The sequence below is a fragment of the Panulirus ornatus genome, chromosome 11, assembly GCF_036320965.1.
Source record: "Panulirus ornatus isolate Po-2019 chromosome 11, ASM3632096v1, whole genome shotgun sequence".
Lineage (NCBI taxonomy): Eukaryota > Metazoa > Arthropoda > Malacostraca > Decapoda > Palinuridae > Panulirus > Panulirus ornatus.
In genome coordinates this window covers 46,776,549-46,795,530 of record NC_092234.1, presented here as the reverse complement: position 1 = coordinate 46,795,530, position 18,982 = coordinate 46,776,549, and the positions used below count along the sequence as shown (strand labels likewise).

The window sequence follows — 18,982 nt, the reverse complement described above, 5'->3', positions numbered from 1 at the left end:
ATAATGAAAAAGAGTAGATTATAAGCTTTGCATTTAACCTAAGCCTGTAATTGATACTTTCAGTTAATATGAAATTTCACATAAATGAAATTTCTTCAGATTTTGCATTAATACTTGGATCTGATGGATGAATATAAACAACAGAATTTAGGTTGATCTATTATCATGTTGTAATGTGCAATGAATACACCTAAATTTTGTCGCAGATTATACAGTACATAGTAATTATTACCATTTATCTGTCAAAAATATCTATGTCCAGGACATTTTTTCCTTTAAGGGTGGTTGCTGAATTTCTGCCTTTAACCATAAATATGGCATATCTTAGCTTATTCTTCTAAAAGGACTTCAGTCTCAGACACTGACCTATACTCTCTTGCTCTGTTCATTTGGTCTGCATTTGTTGTCTCATGTCTCTTTATATTGTGCTTATTCATATCACCCTTTTAGTTGTTGTGTCCCATTTATTCTTTTGCATACTTATACTATAGTAATACTTCATTGTTAACCACATGATCACCTCTTCATAGTATTCGTCCTCTCTAACATCTTATTTCACTGAGTCTGTTTTCAGACCTCTACATACACTTTTCAGAGTCCAGCTCAGTTGCTTATGCACTTATGGCCATTCTATTATATCATACATAAAGCTTATACTAATTAGTATGCACTGCTGAAGCTTGCTCTCTGCTTTACATAAACTTATGTTGTTGGTTCTCATTTTTCCCATTAAGTCCTCCTCAAAAACTACCTGCAATTTGCCTGCCATTCATTACTCCTTGACAGTATAATTTCCATTTCTGAAACTCTTCTGAATTATTTACAAAAGTATTCAAGTCTGGTGACACCTCCATTTGCCATATTCTTCTGTCTAGCTGCTGTAACTGAAATTTCAAACACTGTTAACATGCTCTTCAAATCCTCCTTGTATATGAACCATGTCACCAATTAGTTTTAGATCAGTGACTACTGATACAGTACACATTCATGTCCTTTTCTGCCTTGTACCATCTAATAATGTCATAGGCAGATCTAATGTGCATAGCTATGGCCATTCATAAATCTTACATTTACACATCATATTTCGCTCAGGTTGTTGCACTCTCAGAGACACCCATGCTTTGCACTTTACTTCCTCCACAATGGAGTCTTGGTGGGTTTTTATAACCTTCATTCCTTATATCATTTCCTTAGTATAATGGCTTTTGTATCTTCATGTTTCCTTCTATATTCTTTCTTCCTTTGTCATATGATGCATCATCATTTATTATAGAATTCACATGCAGTAAACAGAACCAACTCCTTTCTTCTATTTCATTTATGTCAGCAACAGTGCATCATTTTATAATTATATTGTCTATTACCATTGTCTTACTGGGTAGATAAGGTAATGTTGTAATCTTAGTAATCATCTTAAGTGACAAAGGTTTGATAAAATATTAGAACTTGGGCTCTTGTGGGGTATTTCTCTTATGAAAGATGAGTGATTTGAAAACAAATCATAAATTACAAGTGAGTTCATCTTAGTTTTTATTTACAAAATTTAGACATAATAGTTCTGAAATGAACATAAATGCTGCAAATGTGTCATAGTAACAAAAGCGAGGAGTTTGTTGAACTATGGCCTGAACCAAAATAAAAGTTGAAGCTATAGATTCAGAGGAGGGAATCACTATAACAAATGACATCTGTGAAAAACCAGACGAGGAAGTGATAGGGAAGTGTGTGTTTGCCGTGAAAAATATTAGTGGCCAAAAAATATATGGAATCTGTTTATTTTTCTGGTATGAGTGTTGAAAACACATATATAACTTCAAAGATTGTCCATAGAAGTATATGGTATAAATCTAGAGAAGGCAGGGAAAAAATTTTAAGATGTTTAGGAATGAAAGTGGCCTCCTATGGTGAAGCGGTTAGTGTTCCTGACCATGATTCATTCACGGACTGCCCAAGGTCACGTACATAGGTTAGAATCCTGGTTATGGCACAGGCTAATATTTAGAAAAAATTGTTCCAGAAAATTTTATAGTTGAATTGTAATAGTAACAGATTAAAAGTGAGGTCACACCAATATAGGACCACATACAGACTACCTTAGTTGAAGATGCTGCAGAGATCTGTAGAATCATAAGGACAGATACAGAAGAGAAGAAAGGCATGTGTGGATGACATTAGGAATTAGGATGATGAGAAAAGGGAGCTTGGAAAGGAAAGATTAATTGCTTACAAAATGATATTGAGTGAAAACCAAAAAATGAAGAAAGTAAGGTAAAAGATTTGGTGCTTGTAATTGATAAAGAAAAAGTGAAAATTTTGAAAGGAGAAATTTTTAGCTTTTTTTGAGGGAAGTCTACAAGTTCAGAAAGGAGGCCTGTGTATAAAGTGAGAATGTGCTAGATATATATTGAGATTACCAAAGATAGATAATGAAATTTGAGAGAATTTAAAAGATGTTGGCACTGTTGTAAAGTGATGAATGATTTTGAAAGAGTAGAATAGGAGCCAAAGAGAGGAAGATATTGCAAAGCACAAGTATGGAAGACGCCTAAGATTGTAAGTAAATTGGTGAATTAACAATACAGTTGAATATGTATGGAAAGTATTAAATGCATGGCAGCAGCTAGTCTATTGCAGAGAGGTAAATGGAGCAAAGATGATTGCAAAAGTTAGGGGGAATTATAGTTCTCTCAGTCAGTTATTATTAGTATTTTCATAGTTACATTGTAATTATAAAAGTTTAATGGAAATGCCAGTTTTCAATTTGATGGGCTTTTTTTTTCAACAATACGATGTAAATCTGTCCATTATTTTTAGCACAAATTTTTCTGTTGTCAGATGACTAGATTAGACTTATCATTGATCTTTATATGCTATGTTTTCCTCAGCCATCCGTGAAGACCGGACACGTGGTGGGCGTAGTACATATCAGTGTGCACCTTACCCCCTCCCACCAACGTTAGTAACACCTACCACCTCCACCCATCATATTGATCCACAGAGGCTTCCTGATGCCACAGCAGTAAAAGCTGAACCCTCTGATAGTGAAGAGCTTAAACACTCACCAGCAGATGAGAAAAGACCGATACCTCTACTCTTGCAGGTACAGCAGCAATTATTGTGTAGAATAAATCTGGAATGCATATTGTATAAAATCACTTGATTTTTTGTATGAAAAGTCTCCAGGTACTTTTTCTTTGTATTGCAAATTCTATCACTGTATTATCTCATAATTGCTTGAGTTGCATTTAGTTACCTGCAAAATATATTACAGATGCATACTGTTATATTGCCATATCCACACTTTATCTACAACATGTAGTCCTTTCCCTTTCTGTTTACCAGTAGACTTTATGCCTTTTCTATGTTTGAAGAAATCTGATGCATGCAGAACTGATTGTCAAAGAAGAATGTTTATTACATGAACAATTTGTTTCATGAAAAATTCATTTTCATATGGCTTTCAGACATTTAATGATCATGATGATAATTATTATTAACAGTTTATTGAGTTAGATACAGCCAAAGGTGAAACAGTACTAAGAAAATATACACAGTAAGAACAATGGGGCTATTACAGGGGTAAGGGGCTGTTTAACAGACAGTCTTTATACAAATACTGGGATGGCAGTCTGTTGATTGTTGACAGTGTGCATCATGGTTCAGATGAGGTTGCTTATGAAGCAGTCTGTACAAGCTTAGATAAACTCAAAGTAGTTTTGTTGCTGAGCAATTATTTGGGGATTAGGGATTGCTGCTAGCAGGAAGAGACCACAGTGAAGATACAGCTGATCTTCCCAAATTGTTAGATAATGTTCAGGTAATGGTTGGAGGTTTTAGAGTATTAGTGTGGTTAGCGCCTCTCAGTAGGTAGGATAAAAAGAACTAAAGGTAATCTTAATTGCCTTTTATCAGAACCCTTTTTAATAGGCATTTTTGTTTGGTGTATTAGAATTAGAATGGAATGGAAGTTGTGAAGATCTCCCTGAGTATAGGTCCAAGTGTCTTAAGTCTGTGAAGAATGTAGAGATAAACGTATGGTTTGGTGATGGTACTGATGTGCTCCAGCTGGCTTAGTTCATTATCCAGGGTGACATCAAAAGGTTTGGAGGACTGAGAAGCCTGAAGAAGGGTAAGGCCTAATGAAACTGTTGGGAGTTGAACAAGGTTGGAAGTGAATCTGATGTATCATATTTTCTTGTAGTTTTGATTAATGACAACATTGATGGCTATGACCCGGCTTTGGAAGGTTGTTCTGGAGGTTGACACAAGTGGTTGTTGTCAACATACTTCATTTGAGGAGGTTCATCTATCAGGGCAGCACATATGAAAATTTGGAAGCTCCTTATTAGAGAAATAATTGTGGCAACTATATAGCCCCTCCAGCTTTTGGAAGCAGACTCTGTAATTTTAATAGTTTAGGATTTCCAAGATGAGTAAGCTACAGGAGAGTGACAGAAGCTGACCACTCGAAGTAGTCAATCTGACAACCTACTTGAATTTCTTGTCCTAATTTGGAGGTTGTTGGGACTGGAATTAGACTGGTTGGCAACACAGCTTGATTGTGACCAGAGATGTACTGCTATGAGAAGAGGGACATTAAGGTTGAAAGCCTTTGACGATATTTTATCCATATCTCTGATGCCTTTTTCCTCCAGGAACTCCATCAATGGGATGGCCATGGCAAAAGAGTCTATTACTGATGAACTCCCTTATTCATTCAGTATATGAATTCTCAAACGTAAATATTCTCTTTTTACAGCAAATACATGATGTAGAGCACTTGTGGCACTGCAGTGAAAGTGAAATGGCAGAGTTACGACAGTCTGAGCAAGCAGCTCGTGAGGCTATGGAAAACAACTCTCCAGACTTCCTTAACAGCTTGTGCCACATTGCAGACCATCGACTCTACAAGATTGTCAAGTGGTGCAAATCTCTTCCACTGTTCAGGCACATTACAGTAAGCTCCTTATATTTGAAGTAGATTACAAAATATTTCACAGTGTCAACAAATGTAGCAAAATATCAAGAATTCAGATTTCTAAAATCTGGAAACTTCAGAGATCTAGATTTTTAGATTTCTTTTTACTTTTATTATTTTTGTTCAGTCTGCAAGTGTTGTGTCATTGTGTATATACCTAGTAAGAGAAATAAAGCTTGAGTGAAGTATATAACTGGTTTTTTGGCTTTGGGCCTTTCAACTGTCAGGGTATTTAGGGTTATCAGTAACTTGCATCCATACAGCACTGATGGAACTACTGTAACATCAAACATGCCCATCTTTGCCCTTAAAGACAGTGACCTCTCTTTCCACACTTTCCTCAGTGTGCCTAGGACCTTTACCCCCGCACTCACCCTATAGATCACCTCAGTGCCTATGCTTCTATGCTTCTATTGCTGCCTTATCTACTCCCAAATATCCAAAACAGTTCATTACCTTCAAGTTTTCTCCATTCAAACTCGCATGCCAAATAACCTTCATTTGATCATATTATGAATTGACTCCCTTCTTAAGTAAACAGTAGAATTTCAATAAGTTTTTCATCATTCAAATATCATTATATTATATAGTTAATTCAGAAGCAGAATTTAAGGATAGGGCAAAAGAAACATATATGGCCACCTTGCTGTCATTTTAATGTTGCATTGAGGTCAGCTGATGGAAAGTTGAAATGCATATGTTTTGGGAACAGTTAATGCTTCCTTACTGTTTTCATATTTCAAAATCAAGCACTGAAATTTTCTGGGTGACTCCCTGCCTTCCCTTTGTGTTTAAAAGCCTTAATATCCATGACAGCCACTGGGGGTAGATATTGCCTAGGTTGGGAATCATCAGTATACTTTCTATTTCCTTAAGATTATGAGTCCAGAATGCATCTCACCATTATTACCTTGTATTGGTATGAAAATATTCCTTTTAATATGTTCTTGAATGGTGTATCATTTTTCAGAAACACATCCTTTGCACCAAATTATGGTTCCTGTATAAAGACTGAAATAAGGTTCTCTACTTATAATGTATACATTTTTGCAGATTGATGACCAAATCTGTTTACTGATCAACTCCTGGTGTGAGCTCCTCCTCCTCTCTTGTTGCTTCCGGTCTATGGATTCCCCAGGTGAAATCAGAGTCAGCTCAGGTCGCACTATGACCTTACAACAGGCAGAAAACATGGGAATAGGACCATGTATTGAGCGTATGCTGAATCTAACCTACCAGCTGAGCCGCCTTCAGGTTGACAAGTATGAATACATGGCCATGAAGGTCATTGTTCTCCTGTCCTCAGGTAAGACACTATGTTTATGCATGTTCATGTTATCATATGCATGTGATTTTTTTTTAGAATTGCTCCTTATGTTCTCTACAGGCTATTGTATTTTTGTCTGTGGAAGTGTTCATGACTTCACAGTGTTACTATTGTTTTTCAGGTGTTTCCCTGTCAGTGTTTTAACACTATAGAGGGGAAGGGCAATCAAGAATCTGAATATTGTACAACATATTACTTACTCCATGACAGTAAGATTAGGCGTCCCACTTTGTAATGTAGAGGGGTTTACTTCTGATCTTGCACCCATACTCTTTTGTCCATTTCAATTCTATTCAAAACCAGAACTTTTTTCTTTTTTGGAAATATATATATATATATATATATATATATATATATATATATATATATATATATATATATATATATATATATATATATATATACCTCCCTAACAACCCCATCCATAAACAAATTAAACAACCATGGAGACATCACACACCCCTGCCGCAAACCTACATTCACTGAGAACCAATCACTTTCCTCTCTTCCTACACGTACACATGCCTTACAGACAGCGACAAAGTATAATAAAATAAATAAATATAAAATATATATATATATATATATATATATATATATATATATATATATATATATATATATATATATATATATATTTTTTTTTTTTTTTTTTTTTTTTTTTCCGCTGTCTCCCACGTTTCCGAGGTAGCGCAAGGAAACAGACGAAAGAAATGGCCCAACCCACCCCCATACACATGTATATACATACGTCCACACACGCAAAATATACATACCTACACAGCTTTCCATGGTTTACCCCAGACGCTTCACATGCCCCGATTTAATCCACTGACAGCACGTCAACCCCGGTATACCACATCGCTCCAATTCACTCTATTCCTTGCCCTCCTTTCACCCTCCTGCATGTTCAGGCCCCGATCACACAAAATCTTTTTCACTCCATCTTACCACCTCCAATTTGGTCTCCCTCTTCTCCTCGTTCCCTCCACCTCCGACACATATATCCTCTTGGTCAATCTTTCCTCACTCATTCTCTCCATGTGCCCAAACCATTTCAAAACACCCTCTTCTGCTCTCTCAACCACGCTCTTTTTATTTCCACACATCTCTCTTACCCTTACGTTACTTACTCGATCAAACCACCTCACACCACACATTGTCCTCAAACATCTCATTTCCAGCACATCCATCTTCCTGCGCACAACTCTATCCATAGTCCACGCCTCGCAACCATACAACATTGTTGGAACCACTATTCCTTCAAACATACTCATTTTTGCTTTCCGAGATAATGTTCTCGACTTCCACACATTCTTCAAGGCTCCCAGAATTTTCACCCCCTCCCCCACCCTATGATCCACTTCCGCTTCCATGGTTCCATCTGCTGCCAGATCCACTCCCAGATATCTAAAACACTTCACTTCCTCCAGTTTTTCTCCATTCAAACTCACCTCCCAATTGACTTGACCCTCAACCCTACTGTACCTAATAACCTTGCTCTTATTCACATTTACTCTTAACTTTCTTCTTTCACACACTTTACCAAACTCAGTCACCAGCTTCTGCAGTTTCTCACATGAATCAGCCACCAGCGCTGTATCATCAGCGAACAACAACTGACTCACTTCTCAAGCTCTCTCATCCACAACAGACTTCATACTTGCCCCTCTTTCCAAAAGAGAGTATCATTGAATTTTAGGGAGAATAAAAAGATGTTCTGGAAGGGGGTAAATAAAATGCGTAAGACAAGGGAGCAAATGGGAACTTCAGTGAAGGGCGCAAATGGGGAGGTGGTAACAAGTAGTGGTGATGTGAGAAGGAGATGGAGTGAGTATTTTGAAGGTTTGTTGAATGTGTTTGATGATAGAGTGGCAGATATAGGGTGTTTTGGTCTAGGTGGTGTGCAAAGTGAGAGGGTTAGGGAAAATGATTTGGTAAACAGAGAAGAGGTAGTAAAAGCTTTGCGGAAGATGAAAGCCAGCAAGGCAGTAGGTTTGGATGGTATTGCAGTGGAATTTATTAAAAAAGGGGGTGACTGTATTGTTGACTGGTTGGTAAGGTTATTTAATGTATGTATGACTCATGGTGAGGTGCCTGAGGATTGGCGGAATGCGTGCATAGTGCCATTGTGCAAAGGCAAAGGAGATAAGAGTGAGTGCTCAAATTACAGAGGTATAAGTTTGTTGAGTATTCCTGGTAAATTATATGGGAGGGTATTGATTGAGAGGGTGAAGGCATGTACAGAGCATCAGATTGGGGAAGAGCAGTGTGGTTTCAGAAGTGGTAGAGGATGTATAGATCAGGTGTGCTTTGAAGAATGTATGTGAGAAATACTTAGAAAAGCAAATGGATTTGTATGTAGCATTTATGGATCTGGAGAGGGCATATGATAGAGTTGATAGAGATGTTCTTTGGAAGGTATTAAGAATATATGGTGTGGGAGGCAAGTTGTTAGAAGCAGTGAAAAGTTTTTATCGAGGATGTAAGGCATGTGTACGTGTAGGAAGAGAGGAAAGTGATTGGTTCTCAGTGAATGTAGGTTTGCGGCAGGGGTGTGTGATGTCTCCATGGTTGTTTGATTTGTTTATGGATGGGGTTGTTAGGGAGGTGAATGCAAGAGTTTTGGAAAGAGGGGCAAGTATGAAGTCAGTTGTGAATGAGAGAGCTTGGGAAGTGAGTCAGTTGTTGTTCGCTGATGATACAGCGCTGGTGGCTGATTCATGTGAGAAACTGCAGAAGCTGGTGACTGAGTTTGGTAAAGTGTGTGAAAGAAGAAAGTTAAGAGTAAATGTGAATAAGAGCAAGGTTATTAGGTACAGTAGGGTTGAGGGTCAAGTCAATTGGGAGGTGAGTTTGAATGGAGAAAAACTGGAGGAAGTAAATTGTTTTAGATATCTGGGAGTGGATCTGGCAGCGGATGGAACCATGGAAGCGGAAGTGGATCATAGGGTGGGGGAGGGGGCGAAAATCCTGGGAGCCTTGAAGAATGTGTGGAAGTCGAGAACATTATCTCGGAAAGCAAAAATGGGTATGTTTGAAGGAATAGTGGTTCCAACAATGTTGTATGGTTGCAAGGCGTGGGCTATGGATAGAGTTGTGCGCAGGAGGATGGATGTGCTGGAAATGAGATGTTTGAGGACAATGTGTGGTGTGAGGTGGTTTGATCGAGTAAGTAATGTAAGGGTAAGAGAGATGTGTGGAAATAAAAAGAGCGTGGTTGAGCGAGCAGAAGAGGGTGTTTTGAAATGGTTTGGGCACATGGAGAGAATGAGTGAGGAAAGATTGACCAAGAGGATATATGCGTCGGAGGTGGAGGGAACGAGGAGAAGTGGGAGACCAAATTGGAGGTGGAAAGATGGAGTGAAAAAGATTTTGTGTGATCGGGGCCTGAACATGCAGGAGGGTGAAAGGAGGGCAAGGAATAGAGTGAATTGGATCGATGTGGTATACCGGGGTTGACGTGCTGTCAGTGGATTGAATCAGGGCATGTGAAGCGTCTGGGGTAAACCATGGAAAGCTGTGTAGGTATGTATATTTGCGTGTGTGGACATATGTATATACATGTGTATGGGGGTGGTTTGGGCCATTTCTTTCGTCTGTTTCCTTGCGCTACCTCGCAAACGCGGGAGACAGCGACAAAGCAAAAAAAAAAAAAAAATAATCTTTGACATATTGATTTCTCAGTTACTCTTGATATGACAGGCATGAAGAGATTGGTTGACTGTTATTTACATTTTCGTCATTGTTCAGTCACACTTCCGTAATATGGAATGAGGAGGAAAGTTATATACTCTTACTTATTCCTGAAATTTGAAACTAATGTTCAGTATTCCTTGAATCAATATATTTTTTGATGAGTATTTGCTTTGGATTAAACTGACCCAAATAAAACTAATTGTAAGGGTAAATCAGGGTACTGTATTCAGTACTGATCTCTACTCTGACTACTAAGATAAAGTATATATACATTTTGATATAAACAGTGATGGAAACTTTACAAAATATTACTTTGGAGTCTCGTTTATTGTGGTTATTGTATATATTGTTCTTGAAATGCATATTGATGACATTATATGGAATAGAGCGCTTTGATTTGTATGATGGAATATGGATGGATTGATACCATATTACTTTCATTAATATCATTATCATCATATAAACCCCAGACCCATTCTTCAGGGGTTCCTGCAGCTTAACGAATGCATTACAATCAGTAGGAGGGAAAGGATGAACCCATTTGGAGTGAGAAGCTAAAGAGTATCATTTAGGTCAGGCTCTGTAAATCCCAGTCATTCTATAAGATTGGTACTGCTACATTATGGTTGTTGAAGAGCAGAAAAATTTTGTAATGAAAAGCATAAACTCAGTACTGTATACTAAAAATATATTCCAAAATGTAACAAAAACAATGTTTGTACTTAACATGAGCTGGTCATTAGTTATTCCCAACAGCTAATTATCTTGGCTTTGCCAAAGACAATAGAGTGTACTCTGTGCATGCTATCTGTACCAAGTTTGTGTTTGAAAGGGTAAGAGAGATGTGTGGAAATAAAGAGTGTGGTTGAGAGAGAAGAAGAGGGTGTGTTGAAATGGTTTGGACATATGGAGAGAATGAGTGAGGAAAGATTGAAAAAGAGGATATATGTGTCAGAGGTGGAGGGAACAAGGAGAATCAGGAGACCAAATTGAAGGTGGAAGGATGGAGTGAAAAAGATTTTGAGTGATTGGAACCTGAACATACACAAGGGTGAGAGACATGCAAGGAATAGAGTGGATTGGAACGATGTGGTATACTGGGGTTGATGTGCTGACAATGGACTGAACCAGGGCATGTGAAGCGTATGGTGTAAACCATGGAAATGTCTGTGGGGCCTGGGTGTGGATATGGAGCTGTGGTTTTGGTGCATTACACATGACAACTAGAGACTGAGTGTGAACGAATGTGGCCTTTTTTTTGTATGTTTTCCTGGCAGTACTTCACTGAAGCATAGGGGTAGCGATGCTGTTTCCTGTGGGGCGGGATAGCACCAGGAATGGATGAATGTAAGCTAGTATGAATATGTACATGTGAATATATGTATATGTCTGTGTGCATGTATATGTATATATATGTGGATATGTATATGTATGTATGTTTATGAACACGTATAGACATTTATGCATATATTTGTGTATATTAGTGGATGGGCCATTCTTCATCTGTTTCCTGGTGCTACCTAACTAACGCAGGAACTAGTGATCAAGTATAATAAATGATGAATATTTATATTGGTGCTGATGAACTCCACCTGCAAGAGGTTGCATTGCATGTAAAAATTCACCTCTGGTGAGGATGTATCATTGGAAGTACAGTCTCATCAAAAATTTCTCACTCCAAAGGAGTATACATTTTTCTGACACAGGAAGTAGCGCAGCTTTGGACTGCAGGATCCTTAGGAAAGGCCCTGGGTAGCACTGGGACTCTTTCATAGAAATTAGTCTTGGGGTGATCATAAATAGAATTATCAATGAATATATATATATGTTCATACTTTATTCGTGTCTACATTGTAAAATTTCCTGAATCTTACCTTTACAGATGTGTCAGGGTTGCAGGAAGGGGAAAAGGTGCGTGACTCCCAAAAGAAGGTGGTCCAAGCGCTGCAAGAGTATACACTCACGCACTACCCACACCTGCCACCCAAGTTCGGAGAACTTCTCCTCCGCATCCCCGAACTTCAGCGCACATGTCAGGTGAGAATATTTCAATCCTTTGATTAATTATTTGCAGGCCAGTAATAGCAGGAAGCATTGACCAGTATGACATTTTTCTTTGTAAATGAAGTTGACCATTTGTATCAAATTTGATTTTTCTGAGCCTGAACTATTAGTCTGTGCCATTTTTATAGAGCCTATAATGAGATGAATGATACATAGACTGTTATGTATAGAAATAAATCATGTCAGTGCCAATTAGCTTATCCATGATAAGAAATTTCATTTTGTTGAATTCTATATAATCTTATACTTACATATATTGTTGAAAAATTTTGTGATATTGGATCACAAGTATGGTTTAGGGGATGAAAAAATACAAAATGGTTAAGTTTCTTATGTATTCATTGTTATTCCTCTTACAGGCGAGTAAGGAAATGCTCTCTATGAAGAAGAAGGAGGGAGATGTGCCAAGTTTCAATTTCCTCTTCGAGCTACTAAGAGGGGACCATTAGTTAAGGTATGTGAATCAAGTACATACAACCTCTACAATAATGTACACAACATCTTTAACCCATGGACCTCCTCATCTATATATGTGCTTTTAACTTTTTCCCTTATCACACAAAGGTGTTTCATTAAGAGACACTAATGTCTCCATTCCTCTGTATCTGATTCCCAGTCATTCCTCTAGTATCATCACCTGAAACATATCTATCTCAAAGCAAATCTGTCACTACATTTGTCCATCGCTTCCACATTCTACCTTCTTCTGTACTGCTGTATATTCTCTTGACTAATTTCTCATCTGTCATTGCCTTGCATGAGCATACTATCTTTTCTGATGCCTTCTTTATGCCACATAATCTCACAGCTTCATTCTCCAATCTGTCTGCCATCCTTTTTTCAATCATACTACACAAATTACCCTCCTCTACTGCTCTTGGATTTTACATCTCTTGTCCTCCATGATAACATTTGGCTATCAGAGCCATACATGAGCATTAGGGCAAGTACTTCATGCAGGCTTCTTGTCCAACCTATGCTTAAATTTTCTTTTATGTGCATTTTTAATGTTAGGTGAGACAGCATGGGTAACTGAATGCCGAAATCAAGGCCAGCTCATTACTGTATATATATTTATTCTTTTTCCATGCATATTCACCATTTCCTGCATTAGCAAAGTAGTTTCACAAACAGAAGGCTGAGCCTTAGAGGAAAAAATCCTCACTTGGCCCCCTTCTCTTATTAGATTCAGCAGGGTTGAGGGACAAGCTAGTTGGGAAGTATGTTTGAATGGAGAAAAATTGGAGATAGTGAAGTGTTTTAAATATCTGGGAGTGGACTTGGCAGTGAATAGAACCATGGAAGCACAAGTAAGTCTTTGGGTGGAAGAAGGGATAAAGGCTCTGGGAGCAATGAAGAATGTGTGGAAAGAGAGTACATTATCTCGGAGAGCAAAAATGGGTATGTTTGAAGGAATAGTAACTTCAGTAATATTATATAGCTGTGAGGCATGGGCTGTAGATAGGGTTGTGCAGAGTAGGGTGGATGTGTTGGAAATGTAATGTTTGAGAACAGTATGTGGTGTGAGGTGGTTTGATCAGTAAGTAATGAAAGGGTAAGAGAGATGTGTGGTAATAAAAAGAGTGTGGTTGAGAGAGCAGAAGAGGATGTGTTGAAATGGTTTGGATATATGGAGAGGACGAGTGAGGAAAGGTTGACAGAGAAGATATATGTCAAAGGTGGAGGGAACAAGGAAAAGCGGGAGACCAAATTGGAGGTGGAAGAATGGAGTGAAAATGATTTTGAGCAATCGGGGCCTGAATATGCAGGAGAATGAGAGGCATGCAAGGAATAGAGTGAATTGGAACAATGTGGTATACAGGGGTCAATGTGCTGTCATTGGACTAAACCAAGACATGTGAAACATTGGAAGTAAACCGAGGATAGTTTTGTGGGGTCTGGATGTGGATAGGGAGCTGTGGTTTCAGTGCATTACACATGACAGCTAGAGACTGAGTGTGAACGAATGTGGCCTTTTTTGTCTTTTCCTGGCACTACCTCGCTGACACAGGGGGTGGCAATGCTGTTTCCTGTGGGCAGGGTTCCACCATTTTATCCAACCTTATAGCAAACAGCACAATATCATCTACATACAACAGCAGCAGTGACTTCCATTCTGTTTTTCCATCATTAGATATCACACCATAATCACCCTACCTCACTTTGATCTCATGGAATACCCCATCCATAGATACATAAGATAACCACTCTGACATCACACGACCTTGACACACCCCCATTTAATTCACACCACTTACTCATGTCACCTCATACTTTCATGCTTGTGTTAATTCCATCAAAGTTCTTCACAGCATCTGAAAGAATTACATGCAAACAATATAGAATCAAAGGCTCTCAGAGTACTTTCGTATTCACTTTATTATTTGCCTTTTCTGAATCCATAGATGTTGCACACTCCTTATTTTCCTTTGAGACCTTTTTCCACCCCTTGCATAAGTACAAAAGTCTGTTCTTTTCCCTCTTTTCCCATCCTAAACACAAAGGTAGAAATGTCTTAGTCTTTCATTAAACACATTGAGCGTATATGGAGGATATCAGTTTTATCTCGACCTGTCAATATTAATTTCAAGTTAGGTATTTAGAAACGAACATTAAATATTTATTATATGTGGAAGTGATTGCTATTTTGCTTTATTCTGGGACATTGTAAGAATGCAGGTACTAATGCCATCACGTGTAAAACACAAAGGAACAGACGTGTTGTTTACAAATGTATAATTATTTAGGCTTGGCAAAAAGAAATTTCAACTTGAATATAGAAATGATTTGGCTGTATGAAATATGAAAATTAACTTACTAAAATCTGCATTAAAGTGCAAAAATGAACATAAACATTACTGCCCCCTTCAGAAGTGGATTATAGTATTATTGAACATTAATGCACCATTATCATGTTCATAAATCCCTCCATATATTTCTGTGTTGCTTGCTTCACATGGTAGAAAATCAAGAATTATTCTGATCTGTTTTTGTTATCATCCATCATCTGTTTATTTTCCATTGTCCATTGTTCCTTTGCCTGAAAATACATTTAATCTTAATCTAACCACGGTCATGTCATAAAAAGTCTAAATCAGATATTCATGAAACAAAAAATCTGAATGATATAAGATCTATAGCCCTAATTTGAGTCTTGCTTTTAAAGAGGTTCAATTTGGAACTTCATATGGCACATAACTTCAAAAAAGTTCCACCTTTGGCTATGAAACTTAGTACAGATGTTTTTGATATTTTCAAAGCAATACTTTTACCCATTCTTATTTTACTATCAATAACTATGGTATTCTGCTGGGGACAAGAGTTCAATGGAACATTCTCCTTGTTATTGTGTCACCTGCATAGCATGGCAAACACTTTGAATCATTTTGTCTGTCATCATCATCATACATATTCTATCCATCAGTCCATCTGACCATCACTTGGAGTCACACTTTAACTGGCAACATAGCATGGGTCATAACATGTAAAGTCTAAATCAGGTATTGAAAATGGTCTTTGCGGTTATTCTCCAGCATCTAAAGAACTGAATGGCATTGGACTCAAAACTCTAGCTTGGAATTTGCCTAATTTAGGTTCATTATGATAAGGTTTAACCTGGATCTTATCCCAGCTCCTAAATTGAAAAAACTCCGCCTCACATGCCCATCTCCCACCTTCCGTATGCCTCACACCTCTTTTGCCAGTGCAAGAAGTTCTTCCCTGAATACTTTCCTTTCCTAGCTCGCTCCCTTAGTTTCATTTACTTACATTTTTTTGCCAATCAACACTTAATCTCTTCTGGTATTTCTTCTCACAAGCTCCATTTCCAAACTCACTCACTTCTATCGCCTTCTTCCAAAGCATAACATTTCCTCTTTTCTGAAAGCCTTTCCAAACCTTCACCCCTCACCTCTGCCAAGTAATGATCAAACATTCCAGCAGCTGACCCTCTCAGCACGTTCACATCCAAGAGTCTCCATCGGTATGTCTATAAATTAGTACATAAGCCATCAATGCCTGCATACCATCTACCTTAAACCTATGCATACTTATTTAAGTCCCTCTTTTCAAGTATTTGCAGTCACCAGTACTTTTTCAGTACACAACTCCACAACCTGTTCACCATTTCCATTCACATTACTGGGTACTCCATGCACCTTAATTTTACATTGAGTTGCCACATTACGCACTAGCATTTAAAACACCTAAATCTAATACTCAACTCCTTGCATCAGAATTATTGACACTGTATTTCTCCCTTCATCATAGTTAGTCAGTTCATTTCCAGGTGCATAAGCACTAACAATCACCCACCTCATGTAATTCACTTTTGATTTTACCCACATTGGTCTGAGGCTCACTTCTTTATGCTCTATCACATATACCCACAACTTCTCATTAACCAGAAAGGTAACCTCTTCCTAAGCTTTTACCGTAACACTGACCCCAGACCTTCCCTTTTTCCTTGAGCTTTGTTTCATTTGGAGCTAGAACATCCAGGTTGCATTCCTCGAACATTCTACATATCTCGTCTTTCTTCTCAGCATGGTTACATTCACGCACATTTAGACACCCTAGCCTGAGCCTTTGAGGAGGATGAGCACTTCTTCTTTTGCCCCCATCTTCTTTTCCAATTTTTAGAAACTGAAATACAAGGATGGGAGAGTTTCTTGACCCTCCACTCCCACCCATTTTAGTTGCCTTCTACAAAATGCAAGGAATATGCAAGAAGTATTCTTTCTTCCCCATCCCTAGGAATAGGGAATATTTTTGTGTATTCATGATGTTTAAAGCTTGCTTGTAACCCATAGTGACTTTGCTTATAGATCTTTGTGAAACTCACTGTTTCAGGTGCTTTTAAAAGGTCTGTTGATTTGATGAGATGTTCTTTTCATCTTGTGATCGATATATCATATCTAAACATTGTTGCTTTAACATCATTTGCAATTATTTTTTGTTTAATACTAAACATATTAAGCATTAGGATATTAAGATGAATAAAGAGATGCACAATAGGAATGTAAGGCATATAAAGCATATATAAAAGGGGGAAAAATCAGTGAGGCCAGTAGAATGTATTTGCATGATAGTAGTCAAAAAGAAATTTCTTTGAAAAAATGTGTTAGTAAAGATTTAAATACACTGCCGATATAGAAACTTGGACATCATGCAAAGATTCATTAGCTCATTCTGTGTTACATAGAATGACCAAAGAAACATGCTTAATGTATATGGTTTTGACACAGCAGGATTTTATAATGAATCTGATCAGTAACTTTTCCAAAAGAAGGAACAGAGGGGGCCAGGTAAGGATATTCCAAAAATGGCCCAGTCCTCTGTTCTTAACGCTACCTCGCTAACGCGGGAAATGGCGAATAGTTTAAAAGAAAGAAGAATATATATATATACTAGAAGAGGTAGTAAAAGCTTTGCGGAAGATGAAAGCCGGCAAGGCAGCAGGTTTGGATGGTATTGCAGTGGAATTTATTAAAAAAGGGGGGGACTGTATTATTGACTGGTTGGTAAGGTTATTTAATGTATGTATGACTCATGGTGAGGTGCCTGAGGATTGGAGGAATGCGTGCATAGTGCCATTGTACAAAGGCAAAGGGGATAAGAGTGAGTGCTCAAATTACAGAGGTATAAGTTTGTTGAGTATTCCTGGTGAATTATATGGAAGGGTATTGATTGAGAGGGTGAAGGCATGTACAGAGCATCAGATTGGGGAAGAGCAGTGTGGTTTCAGAAGTGGTAGAGGATGTGTGGATCAGGTGTTTGCTTTGAAGAATGTATGTGAGAAATACTTAGAAAAGCAAATGGATTTGTATGTAGCATTTATGGATCTGGAGAAGGCATTTGATAGAGTTGACAGAGATGCTCTGTGGAAGGTATTAAGAATATATGGTGTGGGAGGCAAGTTGTTAGAAGCAGTGAAAAGTTTTTATCGAGGATGTAAGGCATGTGTACGTGTAGGAAGAGAGGAAAGTGATTGGTTCTCAGTGAATGTAGGTTTGCGGCAGGGGTGTGTGATGTCTCCATGGTTGTTTAATTTGTTTATGGATGGGGTTGTTAGGGAGGTGAATGCAAGAGTTTTGGAAAGAGGGGCAAGTATGAAGTCTGTTGGGGATGAGAGAGCTTGGGAAGTGAGTCAGTTGTTGTTCGCTGATGATACAGCGCTGGTGGCTGATTCATGTGAGAAACTGCAGAAGCTGGTGACTGAGTTTGGTAAAGTGTGTGAAAGAAGAAAGTTAAGAGTAAATGTGAATAAGAGCAAGGTTATTAGGTACAGTAGGGTTGAGGGTCAAGTCAATTGGGAGGTGAGTTTGAATGGAGAAAAACTGGAGGAAGTAAAGTGTTTTAGATATCTGGGATTGGATCTGGCAGCGGATGGAACCATGGAAGCGGAAGTGGATCATAGGGTGGGGGAGGGGGCGAAAATTCTGGGAGCCTTGAAGAATGTGTGGAAGTCAAGAACAGTATCTCGGAAAGCAAAAATGGGTATGTTTGAAGGAATAGTGGTTCCAACAATGTTGTATGGTTGCGAGGCATGGGCTATGGATAGAGTTGTGCGCAGGAGGATGGATGTGCTGGAAATGAGATGTTTGAGGACAATGTGTGGTGTGAGGTGGTTTGATCGAGTAAGTAACGTAAGGGTAAGAGAGATGTGTGGAAATAAAAAGAGCGTGGTTGAGAGAGCAGAAGAGGGTGTTTTGAAATGGTTTGGGCACATGGAGAGAATGAGTGAGGAAAGATTGACCAAGAGGATATATGTGTCGGAGGTGGAGGGAACGAGGAGAAGAGGGAGACCAAATTGGAGGTGGAAAGATGGAGTGAAAAAGATTTTGTGTGATCGGGGCCTGAACATGCAGGAGGGTGAAAGGAGGGCAAGGAATAGAGTGAATTGGAGCGATGTG

At 38.3% G+C, this 18,982-nt stretch overlaps 1 protein-coding gene across 5 annotated transcripts in view; it reads left to right on the top strand.

The window, feature by feature from the left end:
* The window catches only part of LOC139751469 (nuclear hormone receptor FTZ-F1 beta-like), a 515,727-nt gene that overhangs the window by 492,603 nt on the left and 4,142 nt on the right, over positions 1–18,982 (top strand). For all 5 annotated transcript variants that reach the window (XM_071666907.1, XM_071666905.1, XM_071666906.1 and 2 more), the window contains 5 exons: positions 2,886–3,100; positions 4,760–4,957; positions 6,032–6,284; positions 11,887–12,041; positions 12,428–12,522. In XM_071666907.1, coding sequence (XP_071523008.1) covers positions 2,886–3,100; positions 4,760–4,957; positions 6,032–6,284; positions 11,887–12,041; positions 12,428–12,517 — 911 coding nt within the window. In that variant the 3' untranslated portion in view covers positions 12,518–12,522. The remainder of the gene's footprint in view (positions 1–2,885; positions 3,101–4,759; positions 4,958–6,031; positions 6,285–11,886; positions 12,042–12,427; positions 12,523–18,982) is intronic.